General features: G+C 40.9%; 5 protein-coding genes and 1 pseudogene across 5 annotated transcripts; 3 read left to right on the top strand and 3 right to left on the bottom strand.

Moving 5' to 3' along the window:
- Positions 1-6,090: 6,090 nt before the first annotated feature.
- On the bottom strand, positions 6,091-6,694 carry LOC114561428 (histone H2A). Its single transcript, XM_028587452.1, has one exon. The coding sequence runs from the start codon at positions 6,621-6,623 to the stop codon at positions 6,240-6,242; it is 384 nt and encodes a 127-aa protein (XP_028443253.1). The 5' UTR covers positions 6,624-6,694; the 3' UTR covers positions 6,091-6,239.
- A 677-nt stretch (positions 6,695-7,371) lies between these two features.
- Positions 7,372-7,857, top strand: LOC114561424 (histone H3). Its single transcript, XM_028587447.1, has one exon. The coding sequence runs from the start codon at positions 7,396-7,398 to the stop codon at positions 7,804-7,806; it is 411 nt and encodes a 136-aa protein (XP_028443248.1). The 5' UTR covers positions 7,372-7,395; the 3' UTR covers positions 7,807-7,857.
- A 1,360-nt stretch (positions 7,858-9,217) lies between these two features.
- LOC114561421 (histone H1) lies at positions 9,218-9,896 on the bottom strand. Its single transcript, XM_028587444.1, has one exon. It carries the CDS (start codon positions 9,854-9,856, stop codon positions 9,230-9,232), a length of 627 nt encoding a protein of 208 aa, XP_028443245.1. The 5' UTR covers positions 9,857-9,896; the 3' UTR covers positions 9,218-9,229.
- Positions 9,897-12,883: 2,987 nt separating this feature from the next.
- Positions 12,884-13,405, bottom strand: LOC114561433 (histone H2B-like; annotated as a pseudogene).
- A 3,015-nt stretch (positions 13,406-16,420) lies between these two features.
- LOC114561432 (histone H2B) lies at positions 16,421-16,935 on the top strand. The gene has a single exon (XM_028587455.1). It carries the CDS (start codon positions 16,437-16,439, stop codon positions 16,809-16,811), a length of 375 nt encoding a protein of 124 aa, XP_028443256.1. The 5' UTR covers positions 16,421-16,436; the 3' UTR covers positions 16,812-16,935.
- A 2,787-nt stretch (positions 16,936-19,722) lies between these two features.
- LOC114561422 (histone H1) lies at positions 19,723-20,604 on the top strand. Its single transcript, XM_028587445.1, has one exon. It carries the CDS (start codon positions 19,968-19,970, stop codon positions 20,589-20,591), a length of 624 nt encoding a protein of 207 aa, XP_028443246.1. The 5' UTR covers positions 19,723-19,967; the 3' UTR covers positions 20,592-20,604.
- The last annotated feature ends 560 nt before the right edge of the window (positions 20,605-21,164 follow it).

Below are 21,164 nucleotides of genomic sequence, written 5' to 3'. Positions count from 1 at the left end.
TGAAATAACTGAAAACATGTCTTATATTTTAGATTCTTCAAAGTAGCCACCCTTTGCTTTTTTTGATAACTCTGCAAACCCTTGGTGTTCTCTCAATGAGCTTCATGAGGTAGTCACCTGAAATGGTTTTACCTTCACAGGTGTGCTTTGTCAGGGTTCATTAGTGGAATTATTTCCCTTATTAATAAAAAAGCAAAGAATTAAGAATCTAAAATATAAGACATGATTTCATAATCCCCGCATTTTCGTTGCAAAAAAGTCCCATAATATATCTTAGCAGAAAGTTGAAAAATGTTGCGTTTACTTCACACAAGAGTAGCAATTTTCCCCTGTTGCCATGGGAACGTTATGAAGTGATGTAATTACGGGACGTGAACGTCATCGAAAAGCAGGGTGTTGGGGGGTGTCGGTACACGATCCGTTCTGCGCATGCGTGAGATAATGGTGTTGTACCGAGGATACGACCTGCACTATATGTTGCACGCTAGGCTATGGTTAGCCTCCACCAGGAAGCTAACGTTAGTTTAGCTAACAGCTAATTCGGCTAACCGCTAGCTGACAGCTAGATTCAGTCTAAAATAACATTAAGTCAAACTTAATGGGAGAAGCAGGCTACAGCTACATTAAGACTTTACAGTACCGTATTTTCCGGACTATAAGTCGCTCTGGAGTATAAGTCGCATTTATTTAGAAATGTATTTTTTTTTTTTTATCTGTCAACTACACAATAGCACACAGAACAACAGGCTGAATACGGTAGGTGTCCTGTATGTTAACGTAACACATTAACACTTATTGAACTATACAATAGCACACAGAACAACTAGCTACCAGGGCGACTTAAAAAGCGCGACTTATAGTCCGGAAAATACGGTAATAACCGTAAAGACAAGTATTGAGTGATTGTATTTTAAATGAGCACAAGTAAAGTAGAACTGTCGTAACAGCTGGCATATACGTTAACGTTTATTTTCAAGTTTTATTTTGAGGGTCTTTTTAAAGTTATTACATGCTGTCTCAGCTAGCGGTTAGTCGAATTAGCTGTTAGCTAAACTAACGTTAGCTTGGCTGTCGACCGGAAGCGTGGAACAGATCGTGCAGTGTCGTAAATCCTCGTACAACAACGCATGCACGAACATTTTGCGCATGTGCAGAACGGATCGTGTACCGACAAGGAGGTTAAATCTGACATGTACTTTGAGTCTCTTAAGTTGGTATCCAATAAGAAAGCTATCTTAATATCTGATGTCTTTGTTTAAGTGCTCTTGCTGTCTATATTATTAACGAATTTTGAAAGTCTTTCTCTTTTGTATCTTTTATTTCCCTCTGTTTAGACTATTATTTTTATTTTTACTTTCATATTATATTATTTGTATATATTTTTGTATCTTATTTGTTTATGTATTGCGATGACTGAATATCTGGGGTGGGGGGGAAATCACATTTTTTTTCTCTTTTTCACCAAACCGCAATTTTCGCAATTTCCCGCAATTTCATCGCATAAAATTGCATAAATATCCCGCATATTCCATCGCATTTTTTAAGAAAACGTGCTGCATAATCAAGGATTTTTGCCCGCAGCAATCACAAAAAAACTCCCCATTTTTCTGGAAGGAGTGTATTCCCTGCTGGCGTAACAGCACTTTAGATGACTTTTCTCAAAAACCATGTAGGCCTACTAGCTTCTCCAGTCAGTGCCCTTGATCAAGGCATTGGCTCAGACCTGGAGTTGGTCCCCGGGCGCTGTGATTGGCTGCCCACAGCTCCCTTGAGGGATGGGTTAAATGCAGAGAATGGATTTCGCTACGTGTATGTGACAATAAAGTACCTTTACCTTTCTCCTGTCCCCTGTTTTTCTCAGTATGGACTGCTTCCGCTCATATGACCAAGCTGCACAGAGAGCCTCCCTGCTCTATGACAGCAACCATGATAATGGAGCTCTGTGGACCAGGACCAATCAGGACGCCCCCCTCCCCCTCTGTTCCTCCTCCCATCCTCCTGACTCCAGCTGCCTGGTCTGTACCAACCAGACGGTCTTCGTGGTGTGCCGTAACCTAACCAAAGGGGTCAAAGTGATGATGGAGGCTGGAACAGACCAGGTCTTCATCTCAAAATCTGGTAAGAATCTCACAGATATCTCCACCCTGATACAGTCTGAGTCCACTGAGGCTACATCTACAGCTACATCTTCATCTACATCTACATCTACATCTATATCTACATCTACATCTACATCTACATCTACATCTACATCTACATCTATATCTACATCTACATCTACATCTACATCTACATCTATCATCTACATCTACATCTACATCTACATCTACATCTACATCTACATCTATATCTACATCTACATCTACATCTATATCTACAGCTACATCTATATCTAGAGCTACATCTACATCTACATCTACATCTATATCTACATCTACATCTACAGCTACATCTATATCTAGAGCTACATCTACATCTACATCTACATCTATATCTACATCTACATCTACATCTACATCTACATCTATATCTACATCTACATCTACATCTATATCTACATCTACATCTACAGCTACATCTATATCTAGAGCTACATCTACATCTACATCTACATCTATATCTATATCTACATCTACATCTACATCTTCATCTACATCTACATCTACATCTACATCTATATCTACAGCTACATCTATATCTACGTCTACGTCTACCTAAACAAACACGTTTAGAAACACTGCTGCCCCCGTTTTGGATTGGAGATTCAGGGGTTGTAACAAAAATACTCTATATATATATATATATATATAGTCATATATAGTTAAAGACGATGAGCTCTGTTTTCTTCCAGAATGCCCTGAGCCTCCCCCTGTCGGTAAGTTTCCTTTACTGCTTTACTCTTTCTCTCTGATAGTACAAACCTCTGGCTCCAGATGTGTTCAACTCTGTGTAGCTGCACGACTGATACTGTTCACACACACAGTCAGAGTTATGCAGACATGTTCCCTCTGTCAGATTCATAAGGAGGCACGTACGCCTAATGTTTGTTTTATAAATCTCAGTCATTGTAGAAGTGGGCGCACATGCACGAGCCTCATTTCCTCTCCCACAGGTAGCTAGGAACGCATGTAGAGACTATTGCTGCCGGGCTTTGAAGCCTAATTTACAAATTGGCCAAAACAGTGGAGTTACATCTTCAGTGTCCGTCATGTGATGCCCTCTGAACCAAAACGACTGAGCACCCTATCTTGCACCCGGCGCAGCGCAAATCCCGACGAAAGAGTGTTTGCTAGTTTAAGACCGACCCAGTTTCCAGCTCTGTCCTCCTCGTGTCTCACTGCTGCTGTCTGTGTCTGACAGACGCTCCACAATCACTGCTGCCCGTTATCATCGCCTCCATCCTCATCTTCATCATCTTCATCATCATCATCATCATCGGGTGGGGTTTCTGTAGGAAACGCTGCTTTAAGTGAAGGTAGGTGTAGTTGTAGCACTGCTGGTTTGCTGAGGTTGTTCCTGAGTCGGCCAAACCTGTCATACATCACCTCTGGTTAATAAAGGCGCTCTAAGCGATGTCACGTGTTTTTAAGGCAACATTTTTTTCTCACATACAGCAAACATCTCCTCACTATCTGCTAGCCGCCTGTCCCCTGAACACACTGTAAAAAACATCTCCTCACTATCTGCTAGCCGCCTGTCCCCTGAACACACTGTAAAAAACATCTCCTCACTATCTGCCTGTCCCTGAACACACTGTAAAAACATCTCCTCACTATCTGCCTGTCCCCTGAACACACTGTAAAAACATCTCCTCACTATCTGCTAGCTGCCTGTCCCTGAACACACTGTAAAAACATCTCCTCACTATCTGCTAGCTGCCTGTCCCCTGAACACACTGTAAAAACAACACTATCTGCTAGCTGCCTGTGAAAAACTGTAAAAACATCTCCTCACTATCTGCTAGCTGCCTGTCCCCTGAACACACTGTAAAAAACATCTCACTATCTCACTATCTGTAAAAGCTGCCTGTAGCCCCTGAACACACTGTAAAAAACATCTCCTCACTATCTGCTAGCTGCCTGTCCCCTGAACACACTGTAAAAAACATCTCCTCACTATCTGCTAGCCGCCTGTCCCCTGAACACACTGTAAAAAACATCTCCTCACTATCTGCTAGCTGCCTGTCCCCTGAACACACTGTAAAAACCAGCTCCTTCTTGTCAGTTATTGGCTGGAACACTGTTTGTTATGTTTGGTGGTGCCGGTTGGCAGTTGTTTTTTTTTGCCGTCGGTGGAGCCTGGGCTGTCTACAGAGACTGTGTTTTTTTACAGTGTGTTCAGGGGACAGGCAGCTAGCAGATACTGAGGAGATGTTTGCTCTATGTGACAAATAATGTTGTAGCCTAAAAAAACTTGTGACATCTCTTAGAGCACCTTTAATATAAACATTGTTGTTGTGTTTCTTTGCTTGTCTTGAAACTCTGTCAGTGAAACTCTCCTGTGTTCACAGAAATAAAACCCAGACTCACACAGAATCACCCACCATGACTGATGTGGCACCATGAGGGAAACTGAGAGGCATCTTTTCTACTTTTAACATGAACTTTATACTGTAATAAAAATGGATGAAAAGATCTATGAACTGTGAGGGTGATATTTTAATCTATATTCTCTTTTCTTTGACAAACATCTTTAAACTTTTCCTTCACTTACACCATCTACACGGCAGAGTCCCATATAGTGCATCTTATTTTCTATGTTTCAATGTATATGCAATACAACCCTGTCTTTAATGTGAGCTGCACTTTGATTGTTTTTTCTTGCTGTAAAACAATTTATACAAAAACTATCAGAACTTTTTTCACGGACTGAATGTCCTGTTATTGTATATATTCAGAGATCCGTGTTATATGATATATATTTGTTGTAACCCTTTATGTAAATGCATTAATGTCTGCAACATGTTAATGTTCATGGGTGCATCTGTAACATAGTTGAATGGGTTCAGGTTAAATTCTACTAAATCGGAACAACTACGCCATCTACTGTTAAAAGTTGCACCTGCTTCGAGTAGTTGTAGCGCAGCATTATGGGAAATTACTCACAGCAACGTAGGATTTCCAACGAGGTAACATGTCTGTGAATGCTTCAGTTCAAGTTTATTGTCATATGCGTATTAGTACAGAGTACCACAGCATTGAAATACAGTGTGCCTTGGCACTCTTTCAACACCAGTCAATAAGTAACAATTACAAATAAATAACATTTAAAAACATCCAAGCACAGTAAAAAATAGTGACTAAGCTCATAGTAGGAAAAGCACAGGTGTATTTCTAAACCATTACTGATGGCTGCATTCCACTTAGAAGTCCTGGTATTGTTCATGCTGACTCACTGAAATATCTTACTGGGACACTTGATTGAATTGAGCCATCGTTAAGGTTATCAATCTCAACTGTGCTTTTCCTACTATGATAAGTCAACATGTCTGCTGTGAAAAGGCCCATTACCTGCTGGGAGTAAAAACTATCCCTGAAATGGGATATGCACGTTTGGATGCTCTGCAAACATCTCTCTGATGGAAGGTGGGAGAAGAGATTGTGTGCAGGATGACTAGAATCCTGCATAATACCAAAGAGTATAGAATTAACTAAACTAACGAAATACTCTGATAATACCTAGCGCGTCCTTAGTGCTACATTTACCAGTTAATGTTTGGGAGCAGTTCTAGTGGAACCCCAATGATTTTAGATGCAGTTTTGACCACCTTTGTCAAAAAAGTTTTTCCTTGTGTTTGCAGACAATGCAGCCATAACTAGGCCTACTTGAAAAAGCATTTAAGTTTGTTTGGTCAGAGACAATAATTTTCTTAATTTACTTTGGCAATGGGTGTATTTAGTTACCAGATAAAAAAAGAAAGTGCTATCTTTCCAGACAGAGCATGCCAACTGTTGTCCTTTGGGAGGAGCATTCAGTTTACTTCCACTGTAAATGCAGACAAAGGCTGATTAAATTGGTTATCACCAACCTGTGTGACACAAGTTTAAGTCAAATCATGTAATTTTCCAGGTTATCAATGGCTTCGTGTAAATAAAAAAAACCGATCCTGTATAATTGTCCAAATTATGTGCATAATAGACAGCAACGTGGGAATCAGCGCTCTTTATCAGAAATGTGTTTGGCTCTTAAAAGAGCCTTTTTGGGGGGCTGGTCTCCAGCAGTCAGAGAACCTCGGTTGTTTACTTCTTGGCGGGCTTCTCGGTCTTCTTGGGCAGCAGGACGGCCTGGATGTTGGGCAGCACGCCGCCCTGAGCGATGGTAACTCCGCCGAGCAGCTTGTTGAGCTCCTCGTCGTTGCGGACGGCCAGCTGCAGATGGCGGGGGATGATACGGGTCTTCTTGTTGTCGCGGGCAGCGTTTCCAGCCAGCTCCAGGATCTCAGCGGTCAGGTACTCCAGCACGGCCGCCAGGTACACGGGGGCTCCGGCACCGACGCGCTGAGCGTAGTTCCCTTTGCGGAGCAGCCTGTGGACACGGCCGACTGGGAACTGAAGCCCGGCACGAGAAGACCTGGTCTTAGCCTTAGCTCTGGCTTTGCCTCCGGTTTTTCCTCTTCCAGACATTTTGCGATGAGTTTTAGTGATACACTGTGCCAACAACAGCCCAAACCCTCCCTTTTATGTCCACGGAGAGCTCTGAGTTTTGGCGGGCTTGTTGAAAGGATTGCCGCACCAATTAGCAGCGGAGATTCGGCCGGAGGCGGCGCTGAGCCAATCAGCAGCCAGAGGTCTGAAGCAGCGTCACCATCTCAAAGCCGGTCCTCAGTTTAAGAGCTTCCTGTCTCATTTCTTCACATTTGACTATCTAGAGAAATAAGAAACAATGGTCAGGACCGTCAACATTTCGATGTAGTGGTATTATCTGTGGATGTAACATAACACTTTGTTAAAAGTTGAATGAATATGATGTATTTTCTGCTCTGTCTTATACCAACTGCCCTCATGGGTTCATGAGAGAGAGAATATTAATTGTAGTGTTAGGTTCAAACATTTAATTTCAATATAACAAATTACAGCTCGTTATTAAACAAATAATTCAGTCTTCTCTCCCAAGCTTCTTTCTCAAAGCACAACTCAAATAATCCAGCCAACCATTAAACGATTCTTAAACACACAAAGGAGAGAAAATGTGTCTTTCTGTGGCCGTTACTCAGCCGTTGTTCGAGCGGTTAAGTTTGAATTCCTTTTGTCCAATAGTAACTCAGCTAAAGCGCGCGTGTCTCCCTAGACCAATCAGCGCCGCCGTGGCTCCGGCAGTTCCTTTATAAAGCCGCTGTTCTCAGGCTCTCAGCATTCTTTCTTCAGCTGTAAACAAAGAGAAGACAGAGAAAGTAAAATGGCCAGAACCAAGCAGACCGCCCGTAAATCCACCGGAGGAAAAGCTCCCAGGAAGCAGCTGGCCACCAAGGCTGCCCGTAAGAGCGCCCCGGCCACCGGCGGAGTGAAGAAGCCTCACCGTTACAGGCCCGGTACCGTGGCTCTGAGGGAGATCCGTCGCTACCAGAAGTCCACCGAGCTGCTGATCCGCAAGCTGCCCTTCCAGCGCCTGGTGAGGGAGATCGCTCAGGACTTCAAGACCGACCTGCGCTTCCAGAGTTCCGCCGTCATGGCTCTGCAGGAGGCCAGCGAGGCTTACCTGGTCGGCCTCTTCGAGGACACCAACCTGTGCGCCATTCACGCCAAGAGGGTCACCATCATGCCCAAAGACATCCAGCTGGCCCGCCGCATCCGCGGAGAGAGGGCTTAAACTCACCCGGCACCAGACCACACAAACAAAAAGGCTCTTTTAAGAGCCACACACAACCACTTAAAGAGTAAACTGTCCTGTTTTTTAGATTCACTTTTATATAACTTATGCCTTTACTACGCTGTCCTCACTAGTATACAAACTGGGTTCATGATCATTACATATTTACACATTTTAACGTGTTCAGCAATGCAACAAAGTCACGAGTCTGAGCTACATAATATGGCACATTGGCAACACTTGACCTGACCTGACCTCAATCAGAAATGAGACGCACAATAAATATCACCATACTTTTAGGCTTTAAGTTCAAGAGGGAACTCATGACACAAATGACTGTTGGCTCATTTCTCCATAAAACACGTTTGATCACAGCAGCTTTCATTAAACTGCCTCCTCATTTAAGACAAATGCAAACATATAGGCTATATCACAATGAAAGCTATTTAAAACGATACTTACAAAACCCTGCAATATAACCTTTCAAGATGAAGACAAGGCTGTGCAGGTTATGGAAAAATATTCTTGTGTGTGTGTGTGTCTCTCTCTCTCTCTCTCAAGATAAGGCCTTTTTCCCACTGACCCTTTTTATTTCCTAACCCTTACAAAACATTATCTGTCTTACGTGCAGTTTAGTGTCCCAAATTATTTTCCAAAAACTTTGTGTCCCAAAGATGAAGGTCTTATTTGAGACAGGTTAAAGTCAGGGTTAGGGTAGCATAGGTGGTCTAGCAGGTTCATCATTAATTAAGGACATTGTATGGGGAATTTGGGACACTAAACTGCACGTATACCACATTATCTTTAGAACCATAATGCCTCATAAGGAATAATAAAGTGTAGGGCCTAAGAGCATCTAGATAACTTGTATCCTTATTTTATAACTGAACTGATTAGTTAAGATGTGTTCATGTTTGCTGTATACTTTTCTCAATACAGTCGCTATATTCCATAACCTGCCCATAAACATGTATATCACATGTATTTTGTATATGTACATAAGCCTCTATGTTCCTTATCTGTCACTGTAGACATGATCTGGAAAACCTGTATTCATCCAACTATACATTGTTGTACATTATTGTTCTGCACAGAATACTGCACTTTGGTATTTAATGCTTGTTTTGCACTTGTAGTTGGATGTCGACTGTATTTCATTGGCTCTGTACCAGACAGTATTATTATTCTATTAATCCTAATATACTATCTAAACTCTGTACCTGTACTGTGGTAAATGACAAAGTTAGTTGTAATGTAACTCTTATATTTCCCTTGTTACTCTCCCTCCTCTTGAAGCAGTAACAGTCGTGATATGTAAATGATGAGTCAGCATTAACAACATTAATAATAAAGAGGAAGAGGCTCTTTGAGGAGATGTGGTGGCTCTTAAAAGAGCCTTTTGTTCATCACAGCGATGACAGCTTCACTTCTTCTTGGGTGCCGCTTTCTTCACTTTGGGTTTGGCGACCTTCTTGGCGGGGGCTTTCTTGGCAGCAGCCGGGGCCTTCTTCACCACCTTCTTGGGGCTCTTGGCGGCCTTCTTGGGGCTCTTGGCTACTTTCTTGGCCGCCGCTGCGGCGGGCTTCTTCACCTTCTTCGGGGACTTCTTAGCGGCCGCTGCCTTCTTGGCTGCCGGGGCCTTCTTGGGCTTCTTGGCCGCGGCGGGTTTCTTGGCGGCTGCGGGCTTCTTGGCGGCTTTCGGAGCCGCTTTCTTGGCCGCTGGCTTCTTGGCTTTAGTTTCGGCCGCCTTCTTGTTGAGCTTGAAGGATCCGGACGCCCCGGTCCCTTTGGTCTGGACCAGAGTCTCCTTCGCCACCAGGCTTTTGATGGCGGTGTTGACGCGGGACTTGTTCTTGTCCACATCGTAGCCTCCGGCGGCCAGAGCCTTCTTCAGGGCGGCCGCGGACACGCCGTTCCGCTCCTTGGACGCGGACACAGCTTTAAGGATCAGGTCGCGGACGCTGGGCCCGGCCTTCTTCGGCTTGGTCACCTTCTTTTTGGCGGCTTTTGCCGGCGCGGCGGCCGGAGCTGGAGCTACTTCTTCTGCCATTGTTTCCTCGTTTGTTCCGACACAGAGCGATCAGAGAGACTGAGAGAGAGAGACTGTTGGAGACTCCGGAGCAAGAGGCTGCACTTAAACACACCATGAGAACCGTGGAGACTCAGCCCTGCCCCTTGGCTCCTCTGTAGCAGTCTGGATGCCACTTTGTGTGTTTTCTCTTCACTGATAAAACCATCCAAACTAAATGTTGGAGAAGAGCAGAGGGCTGAAAGTTGCGGGGCCGATAGCGGGCTCGTGTCTCTTCATGCTGAAGTCCCGCAGAGCTCTGGTGCTCTCTGCCTTTAGTCTGTGGAGCCTCCAAACATCGCCTCTTCACCGCCGTGAACAGCTCTGCTCGGCGGCTTTTCACTCTCATTTCTCTCCTAAAATGATTTAAAATGCATCATAATTGCATCAAAAGCTGTTTTCCATACAGCCAACATGTTTGTTCAGGGACTCAAAGTAAAAACAACCATCTGTTGGTGATCAGTTTGTAATAAAATCCAGTTATTCTGGTGACAGCAAACACACCGATGATGGCCGAGGCTCATGGTGCAGTTTGACCAGACTTCCTATCCGAGCTGCTCACTGTGGACATGTCCTCTGTTATTCTCACTTATTTTAATACCAATGAACTGCAACACTAATAATATATATAATAATAACTTTATTTGTATATTGCACTTTTAAAAAAAAACAACAAAGTGCTTTGACAGAAGAAACAAGAGCACACATACAAGTCAATACACAAACACATAAACATTGTGAAATCAGATATGTGCAATGTAGTAGCAGTGACATTATACTAGTAGTAAGAATAATATAGATGCAGTGTATTAGCAGAATATATAATTATATATATATATATATATAATATACTGTAGGCTATGGACCATATGGAAAGATATTGTTTATATAACAAAAACAGTGACCCACAGGTGAAGCTACCTGTACAGACACTGTAAAAGCTTGTAACTGTAACAACAGGAACTCATTATAATTTAGCACAAATCACCTGATTGATGTTTAACTCTTGTGTTGTCCTCCCGGGTCAAAATTAACATTTATACACACTGTTTTTTCACACGTTTTGCTTGCTTCTTTCAACATTTTTGACACCTTTTTCCCCATTCCCACCAGTATATTCACCACTATAACACACGTATTAACACTAGTTTTACATTTATTTTTGAATTCATGGTCAATAAACCTCATTTATATGGAATTATCTAATTTTTGTGATCAACAAAAACTGAAACTATGAATGATTTGGACTAATAGTTAAGATCAGAGGAATGAAGGTAATGAATAGTCACAGATATGTCAAAGTTGAGTCGGGATAATGATTTAAAACTAAAGAAAACACCCCAAATTCAATGAGAGTAGAGATCTCGTCCTTAATTTCACTCGTGAAATTTTATGGAACCATCCATGTTATTTTGGGGCAAATTGGTTGAAAGAAACCCAAATCTAGAAACTAATACAGTTGAATTCAAGTGAATTGAAAACTGGTCAAATTGGAGACGAAGACAGCAGGAGGTTTAACTAAAGCATGACTCATGATGATTTTTAGTAGACTTACTGCTGCTCATCGTTAACACATGATCAAGTCACTCTGACTTCACGTGATTAGTTCACACTTTACACGACATGTTTTAATTCACAGCCAAACTACCTGGATTACAGTTACATAGGCTGAAAGTTTATTTCAGACCGAAGCATTTGCCTCCCTGAAAGCAGAACAGTAACTATTCTCAGTTTACTGTCACAGAGGAGTCAAGAAACTAGAAAATAATCACATTTAAGAAGCTGGAATCAGAAGTTTTACTTATATTTCATGAAGAATGACTCAAACCGATGAAGAAGGCTGTTTGTGTAACAATTTCAACATGAAATAGTCATCTGAATAATATAAATAAAAAACTTGTTGCTAGAATAGGGCCTTGGACTTGCCTTCTGTAACGTTTGTGTCTTCCAAAGACCACCAATATTAACTTCTGAGCACTCTAGGCCTTTTTTCTTCTATAGTTGTAGCGATTAATTTAATAGTTGACAACTAATCGATCAATCTTTGCAGCTGTAATAGGATGAGTGGAGAATAAGTGGCGGGGGATGTCTCCTAGAAACACAAACATGTCCACAGAGGCCTCTGGGCCGACTCCAGCACAATAAACTCATTTCATACTTTATGTCAAAAAGTTTTTTACTATTTATTGGAATATTTACATTTACTGCAAAGCTTCTGAACACAGTGGAACAGTTGATCATACAGAGAGAAATATAGATAGATAGATAGATAGACAGACAGACAGACAGACTAGATAGATGGAGAGAAAGATAGATAGTTGGATGAATAGATAGATAGACACATAGGTAGACAGATAGATAGACTGACCATGTGATGCAATGACCATGATGCAAAGTGATGTAAAGTATGGAGGTGGTTTGGTCTGAACAGCAAAGATCCCACAGCCACCATTCAAATAAAGCTGGTGTAACATATGTGTCTCGCATGTTACATTACAAACACAGTTTGAGTTATAAAGGCAGATTCTGGCCAATATATACAGGACAGTATACCTACTACAATACATTAGACCACACCACTGGTGTACTGTAATACAAGTTAATGAAACCTGTAAATATGATGAATGTATAGTTTTAATTAAGAGAGTAATGGTGTGTAAATATCCCTCTTTGTACATAGTAGTATTGTTTGAATTTTGAATTAATTGGTCATTTTAAAAGTATCATTTATGATCTTGTACAGTTGATCAGTAGTTGCTCCATAGTCAATTTTAATTGTTGAGCTTGGCCATAGAAATCACTGTTAGTTTCTTTTATTACTTTAAAATTAATTATTCTAATGCAGAAATATTTTCCATAGAGACCCAATTTTTCTAATGGTCCCATTATCTAACGTTAGACATGAAACGTGTACTATGAAAGACTATTAACAGGTTATGATTTATGTTCGTATTTGTAACCTACCAATTCGACGCATTTATAAGATTCTAATACTATGTTTACATTAATTGGATTTTTGATAAGAAATAGGGAATTAAAGGCCACGTAATTTACTTCAAACAATGAAACGTGAGCTCTTAGTAGAAGGAGTGTGTGGCTCTTAAAAGAGCCGTTGTGTTGTCTTGGTCTCGGCGGGCCGGTCTACTTGGAGCTGGTGTACTTGGTGACGGCCTTGGTGCCCTCAGACACGGCGTGCTTGGCCAGCTCCCTGGCAACAGCAGCCTCACGGCGGTCTGGATCTCGCGAGAAGTGATGGTGGAGCGCTTGTTGTAGTGAGCCAGACGGGACGCCTCGCCGGCGATGCGCTCAAAGATGTCGCTCACAAACGAGTTCATGATGCCCATGGCCTTGGAGGAGATGCCGGTGTCGGGGTGGACCTGCTTCAGCACCTTGTACACGTAGATGGCGTAGCTCTCCTTCCTGCTCTTTCTCCTCTTCTTCCCGCCCTTGCCGGCGGCCTTGGTCACGGCTTTCTTAGAGCCCTTCTTCGGGGCGGACTTGGCTGGTTCAGGCATGGTTCCTCTCGGTACTTTACAGTAACGGTCGAATAAATGAGCAGCGAGCGAGCCACTGTTCTTATACACACTTTATGCAAATGAGGCTGTGTCGTCCCCCTCCTGTGATTGGTTGAGCTGCTCTCTGGGTTGGAGCAGCGCCTTTTATCAGAGCTGTACTAGTTTTAGGTGTTCGTCCATATATGGAGCATATTGTCCGATGCATTGGTGTATTCATTACTAATGTGAACAACAATCTGGTCCAGTATTGAGCGAGAAAGATGGAACTGGCTCAGATTATTGTGAGAGTTAGTTTCTGAAGACATGATGGAAAGGATCAGGAAAGGAAGATGCACTCACTGCAACACATAAAGACCTGATATAAAAACATCCTGTGAATTGTTTGTCTAAAACTGTGGAAGACCAGATGTTTCTCCAGCAGACTGTGATAGACAGCCACACTGTGTCTATAACATCACAGCACTTTATGAAAGATCTTGGACTTTACACACTTGATGCACATTATTATATTTTGCACATTATGCAATGGTTTTATGTTATTAGCTGTTTTATAAACTTGTTTGCATGTTTTTAATGTTGCAATATAAAAAAAAGACATACTATAGTATGTCAAGATAAAAAAAAAGTCTGGAAAACCACATGTTTTAAACTCCAATGCAAAACTGTTTTAGCACAGAGCTAAATCTAATCAATTAACTACACTAATTACAGATATGTCTGGCTCACAGCTTCTCAGGCTTCTAAAGAATCATCAGGTCTTGTCTGTCATTTAAATACTCATAGTATAGTATCAGGAAAACAAACAGTTGAACTGCCTTTTAAAATAAAAACAGGATCCAGAATTAAACAAAATAATCATATCAACTGTAAAGTTGAACAAAGAAACTGCAAAGTTTAAGACCTACATCTGGGAACTGTTATATAAACCTGAAATCAGAGGTGTGTCTTTATTCCATTTTCAATGAAATACCCTAAACTAGGATTTTAATGGCTTTTTTCGGAAACATGGTATACTATTACTTTTTGGAAATTATGACCTTTTTTTTTTTTTTATCAAAGTTAAAAGGACAAATTGGGAATTTAAATGGTATAAATATTAGATCTAAAGATCATATAAATCTATTATGTACTGTATTGTTGAGGAAACCTCTACTTGAAGAAAATTGAAAGATTAAAAAGGTTTAATTAAACAACATGTTGAAAAGCTTTGACAAAAAGCAAATGTTACACTGCAGATGACAGCGGACTGAGTTTCTCTCTGAGGGCGCAAACAATGAAAACTGAGCTTGTGAGAAGAAAAACAATGGACTGAAAACAGCTCCTTCCTGCAAACTCTCTTCCTTTTTTTTTTTCAACAGCTTTTATTAAATTTGACTCTGAATGCAGTTTATGAACACTCAAACATCACAATATACAAAACAACAATGTTTTTTTCTTCCAAAATTACAAATTAACACTTAAAATCACAATATAATGAAAACTCTGAATGCACAATTATGAAAACTATTTGGGCTATTAAAACTTTTAATAGCCCAAATAGTCACAATTGTCTCTGGTATTCAGAGTTTTTCTTATATTGTGATATTTAATCTTATAATTTGTAATTTTTGGTTCAAAAAAAACATTGTTGTTTTGTATATTGTGATTTTGGTGTATAAACTGTAATCTTGTCAAATTTAATAAAGTGCTCTTTGAAAAAAAAAAAAAAAGAAGCTCCAAGGAAGACCGCTGTTTACAGTGTATTGTTTTCTTCATGTCTCAAGACAGTTTTTTTGCACACCTCATCAGAGCTGCTTATGAAAATCTGTTGTCAGCATCTAGTTTAACAAAGCTTTAGAACAGTCATTTTCATCATGATTGTTTAATTAAACCTTTTGCTTCTTTGGTAGAGGTTTTCAACCTTACAGTTCATCCTAGAAATCAAATGATCTTTAGATGTTCTTAAAGATACTCATCTGGGTCTATTTAAATACAGAAATAAATACTTTTAACTTTGATAAAAAAAAAAAAAAATAAGTATAATATATCCAAAAAAGTAATAGTATACCATGTTGAAAAAAGCCATACAAAATCATAGTTTAGTATGTCATGAAAAATGGTGAAAAAGTCAGAGTATAGTGTGTTTATATAACATAAACAGATGTAGGTCTTAAACTTTGCAGTTTCTTTGTTCTCAGTTCTGTTGGCTTGATTATTTACTTTATTTCATGATCCTGTTTTTATTTTAGTCTCTGTTCACTGTTTGTTTTGTTGATACTATACTATGACTTTTTGACAAACAAGACCTGATGGCATTTTGGAAGCCTGGGTTGTGTGAGCCAGAAGTAGTCTGTAATTACCAAGTTTAATTGATTGGTTTGATTCCCAGTCTGTGCTGGGCCAGTTTTGCATTGCTTTCAAAAGTTAACATGTTTTCTTTTTTTTTTTCTTTAATTGACATGTCTTTTTACTATGACTTTTTTAGCACTTTTTGCAACAAAACAAACAGTAAACAACGACTAAAATAATAACATAAAAACCATTGCATAATGTGCAAAATATAATAATGTGCATCAAGTGTGTAAAGTCCAAGATCTTTCATAAAGTGCTGTGATGTTATAGACACAGTGTGGCTGTCTATCACAGTCTGCTGGAGAAACATCTGGTCTTCCACAGTTTTAGACAAACAATTCACAGGATGTTTTTATATCAGGTCTTTATGTGTTGCAGTGAGTGCATCTTCCTTTCCTGATCCTTTCCATCATGTCTTCAGAAACTAACTCTCACAATAATCTGAGCCAGTTCCATCTTTCTCGCTCAATACTGGACCAGATTGTTGTTCACATTAGTAATGAATACACCAATGCATCGGACAATATGCTCCATATATGGACGAACACCTAAAACTAGTACAGCTCTGATAAAAGGCGCTGCTCCAACCCAGAGAGCAGCTCAACCAATCACAGGAGGGGGACGACACAGCCTCATTTGCATAAAGTGTGTATAAGAACAGTGGCTCGCTCGCTGCTCATTTATTCGACCGTTACTGTAAAGTACCGAGAGGAACCATGCCTGAACCAGCCAAGTCCGCCCCGAAGAAGGGCTCTAAGAAAGCCGTGACCAAGGCCGCCGGCAAGGGCGGGAAGAAGAGGAGAAAGAGCAGGAAGGAGAGCTACGCCATCTACGTGTACAAGGTGCTGAAGCAGGTCCACCCCGACACCGGCATCTCCTCCAAGGCCATGGGCATCATGAACTCGTTTGTGAGCGACATCTTTGAGCGCATCGCCGGCGAGGCGTCCCGTCTGGCTCACTACAACAAGCGCTCCACCATCACTTCTCGCGAGATCCAGACCGCCGTGAGGCTGCTGTTGCCCGGGGAGCTGGCCAAGCACGCCGTGTCTGAGGGCACCAAGGCCGTCACCAAGTACACCAGCTCCAAGTAGACCGGCCCGCCGAGACCAAGACAACACAACGGCTCTTTTAAGAGCCACACACTCCTTCTACTAAGAGCTCACGTTTCATTGTTTGAAGTAAATTACGTGGCCTTTAATTCCCTATTTCTTATCAAAAATCCAATTAATGTAAACATAGTATTAGAATCTTATAAATGCGTCGAATTGGTAGGTTACAAATACGAACATAAATCATAACCTGTTAATAGTCTTTCATAGTACACGTTTCATGTCTAACGTTAGATAATGGGACCATTAGAAAAATTGGGTCTCTATGGAAAATATTTCTGCATTAGAATAATTAATTTTAAAGTAATAAAAGAAACTAACAGTGATTTCTATGGCCAAGCTCAACAATTAAAATTGACTATGGAGCAACTACTGATCAACTGTACAAGATCATAAATGATACTTTTAAAATGACCAATTAATTCAAAATTCAAACAATACTACTATGTACAAAGAGGGATATTTACACACCATTACTCTCTTAATTAAAACTATACATTCATATTTACAGGTTTCATTAACTTGTATTACAGTACACCAGTGGTGTGGTCTAATGTATTGTAGTAGGTATACTGTCCTGTATATATTGGCCAGAATCTGCCTTTATAACTCAAACTGTGTTTGTAATGTAACATGCGAGACACATATGTTACACCAGCTTTATTTGAATGGTGGCTGTGGGATCTTTGCTGTTCAGACCAAACCACCTCCATACTTTACATCACTTTGCATCATGGTCATTGCATCACATGGTCAGTCTATCTATCTGTCTACCTATGTGTCTATCTATCTATTCATCCAACTATCTATCTTTCTCTCCATCTATCTAGTCTGTCTGTCTGTCTGTCTATCTATCTATCTATCTATATTTCTCTCTGTATGATCAACTGTTCCACTGTGTTCAGAAGCTTTGCAGTAAATGTAAATATTCCAATAAATAGTAAAAAACTTTTTGACATAAAGTATGAAATGAGTTTATTGTGCTGGAGTCGGCCCAGAGGCCTCTGTGGACATGTTTGTGTTTCTAGGAGACATCCCCGCCACTTATTCTCCACTCATCCTATTACAGCTGCAAAGATTGATCGATTAGTTGTCAACTATTAAATTAATCGCTACAACTATAGAAGAAAAAAAGGCCTAGAGTGCTCAGAAGTTAATATTGGTGGTCTTTGGAAGACACAAACGTTACAGAAGGCAAGTCCAAGGCCCTATTCTAGCAACAAGTTTTTTATTTATATTATTCAGATGACTATTTCATGTTGAAATTGTTACACAAACAGCCTTCTTCATCGGTTTGAGTCATTCTTCATGAAATATAAGTAAAACTTCTGATTCCAGCTTCTTAAATGTGATTATTTTCTAGTTTCTTGACTCCTCTGTGACAGTAAACTGAGAATAGTTACTGTTCTGCTTTCAGGGAGGCAAATGCTTGGTCTGAAATAAACTTTCAGCCTATGTAACTGTAATCCAGGTAGTTTGGCTGTGAATTAAAACATGTCGTGTAAAGTGTGAACTAATCACGTGAAGTCAGAGTGACTTGATCATGTGTTAACGATGAGCAGCAGTAAGTCTACTAAAAATCATCATGAGTCATGCTTTAGTTAAACCTCCTGCTGTCTTCGTCTCCAATTTGACCAGTTTTCAATTCACTTGAATTCAACTGTATTAGTTTCTAGATTTGGGTTTCTTTCAACCAATTTGCCCCAAAATAACATGGATGGTTCCATAAAATTTCACGAGTGAAATTAAGGACGAGATCTCTACTCTCATTGAATTTGGGGTGTTTTCTTTAGTTTTAAATCATTATCCCGACTCAACTTTGACATATCTGTGACTATTCATTACCTTCATTCCTCTGATCTTAACTATTAGTCCAAATCATTCATAGTTTCAGTTTTTGTTGATCACAAAAATTAGATAATTCCATATAAATGAGGTTTATTGACCATGAATTCAAAAATAAATGTAAAACTAGTGTTAATACGTGTGTTATAGTGGTGAATATACTGGTGGGAATGGGGGAAAAAGGTGTCAAAAATGTTGAAAGAAGCAAGCAAAACGTGTGAAAAAACAGTGTGTATAAATGTTAATTTTGACCCGGGAGGACAACACAAGAGTTAAACATCAATCAGGTGATTTGTGCTAAATTATAATGAGTTCCTGTTGTTACAGTTACAAGCTTTTACAGTGTCTGTACAGGTAGCTTCACCTGTGGGTCACTGTTTTTGTTATATAAACAATATCTTTCCATATGGTCCATAGCCTACAGTATATTATATATATATATATATATAATTATATATTCTGCTAATACACTGCATCTATATTATTCTTACTACTAGTATAATGTCACTGCTACTACATTGCACATATCTGATTTCACAATGTTTATGTGTTTGTGTATTGACTTGTATGTGTGCTCTTGTTTCTTCTGTCAAAGCACTTTGTTGTTTTTTTAAAAGTGCAATATACAAATAAAGTTATTATTATATATATTATTAGTGTTGCAGTTCATTGGTATTAAAATAAGTGAGAATAACAGAGGACATGTCCACAGTGAGCAGCTCGGATAGGAAGTCTGGTCAAACTGCACCATGAGCCTCGGCCATCATCGGTGTGTTTGCTGTCACCAGAATAACTGGATTTTATTACAAACTGATCACCAACAGATGGTTGTTTTTACTTTGAGTCCCTGAACAAACATGTTGGCTGTATGGAAAACAGCTTTTGATGCAATTATGATGCATTTTAAATCATTTTAGGAGAGAAATGAGAGTGAAAAGCCGCCGAGCAGAGCTGTTCACGGCGGTGAAGAGGCGATGTTTGGAGGCTCCACAGACTAAAGGCAGAGAGCACCAGAGCTCTGCGGGACTTCAGCATGAAGAGACACGAGCCCGCTATCGGCCCCGCAACTTTCAGCCCTCTGCTCTTCTCCAACATTTAGTTTGGATGGTTTTATCAGTGAAGAGAAAACACACAAAGTGGCATCCAGACTGCTACAGAGGAGCCAAGGGGCAGGGCTGAGTCTCCACGGTTCTCATGGTGTGTTTAAGTGCAGCCTCTTGCTCCGGAGTCTCCAACAGTCTCTCTCTCTCTCAGTCTCTCTGATCGCTCTGTGTCGGAACAAACGAGGAAACAATGGCAGAAGAAGTAGCTCCAGCTCCGGCCGCCGCGCCGGCAAAAGCCGCCAAAAAGAAGGTGACCAAGCCGAAGAAGGCCGGGCCCAGCGTCCGCGACCTGATCCTTAAAGCTGTGTCCGCGTCCAAGGAGCGGAACGGCGTGTCCGCGGCCGCCCTGAAGAAGGCTCTGGCCGCCGGAGGCTACGATGTGGACAAGAACAAGTCCCGCGTCAACACCGCCATCAAAAGCCTGGTGGCGAAGGAGACTCTGGTCCAGACCAAAGGGACCGGGGCGTCCGGATCCTTCAAGCTCAACAAGAAGGCGGCCGAAACTAAAGCCAAGAAGCCAGCGGCCAAGAAAGCGGCTCCGAAAGCCGCCAAGAAGCCCGCAGCCGCCAAGAAACCCGCCGCGGCCAAGAAGCCCAAGAAGGCCCCGGCAGCCAAGAAGGCAGCGGCCGCTAAGAAGTCCCCGAAGAAGGTGAAGAAGCCCGCAGCGGCGGCCAAGAAAGTAGCCAAGAGCCCCAAGAAGGCCGCCAAGAGCCCCAAGAAGGTGGTGAAGAAGGCCCCGGCTGCTGCCAAGAAAGCCCCCGCCAAGAAGGTCGCCAAACCCAAAGTGAAGAAAGCGGCACCCAAGAAGAAGTGAAGCTGTCATCGCTGTGATGAACAAAAGGCTCTTTTAAGAGCCACCACATCTCCTCAAAGAGCCTCTTCCTCTTTATTATTAATGTTGTTAATGCTGACTCATCATTTACATATCACGACTGTTACTGCTTCAAGAGGAGGGAGAGTAACAAGGAAATATAAGAGTTACATTACAACTAACTTTGTCATTACCACAGTACAGGTACAGAGTTTAGATAGTATATTAGGATTAATAGAATAATAATACTGTCTGGTACAGAGCCAATGAAATACAGTCGACATCCAACTACAAGTGCAAAACAAGCATTAAATACCAAAGTGCAGTATTCTGTGCAGAACAATAATGTACAACAATGTATAGTTGGATGAATACAGGTTTTCCAGATCATGTCTACAGTGACAGATAAGGAACATAGAGGCTTATGTACATATACAAAATACATGTGATATACATGTTTATGGGCAGGTTATGGAATATAGCGACTGTATTGAGAAAAGTATACAGCAAACATGAACACATCTTAACTAATCAGTTCAGTTATAAAATAAGGATACAAGTTATCTAGATGCTCTT

The sequence above is a fragment of the Perca flavescens genome, chromosome 9 (assembly GCF_004354835.1).
Source record: "Perca flavescens isolate YP-PL-M2 chromosome 9, PFLA_1.0, whole genome shotgun sequence".
In the NCBI taxonomy this organism is placed as follows: domain Eukaryota; kingdom Metazoa; phylum Chordata; class Actinopteri; order Perciformes; family Percidae; genus Perca; species Perca flavescens.
This window is presented reverse-complemented; position numbering and strand designations above follow the sequence as displayed.

Excerpts from the sequence above, each read along its gene's own strand:
- LOC114561428 (XM_028587452.1), bottom strand. The coding sequence starts at position 6,623 with ATGTCTGGAAGAGGAAAAACCGGAGGCAAAGCCAGAGCTAAGGCTAAG.
- LOC114561424 (XM_028587447.1), top strand. The coding sequence starts at position 7,396 with ATGGCCAGAACCAAGCAGACCGCCCGTAAATCCACCGGAGGAAAAGCT.
- LOC114561421 (XM_028587444.1), bottom strand. The coding sequence starts at position 9,856 with ATGGCAGAAGAAGTAGCTCCAGCTCCGGCCGCCGCGCCGGCAAAAGCC.
- LOC114561432 (XM_028587455.1), top strand. The coding sequence starts at position 16,437 with ATGCCTGAACCAGCCAAGTCCGCCCCGAAGAAGGGCTCTAAGAAAGCC.
- LOC114561422 (XM_028587445.1), top strand. The coding sequence starts at position 19,968 with ATGGCAGAAGAAGTAGCTCCAGCTCCGGCCGCCGCGCCGGCAAAAGCC.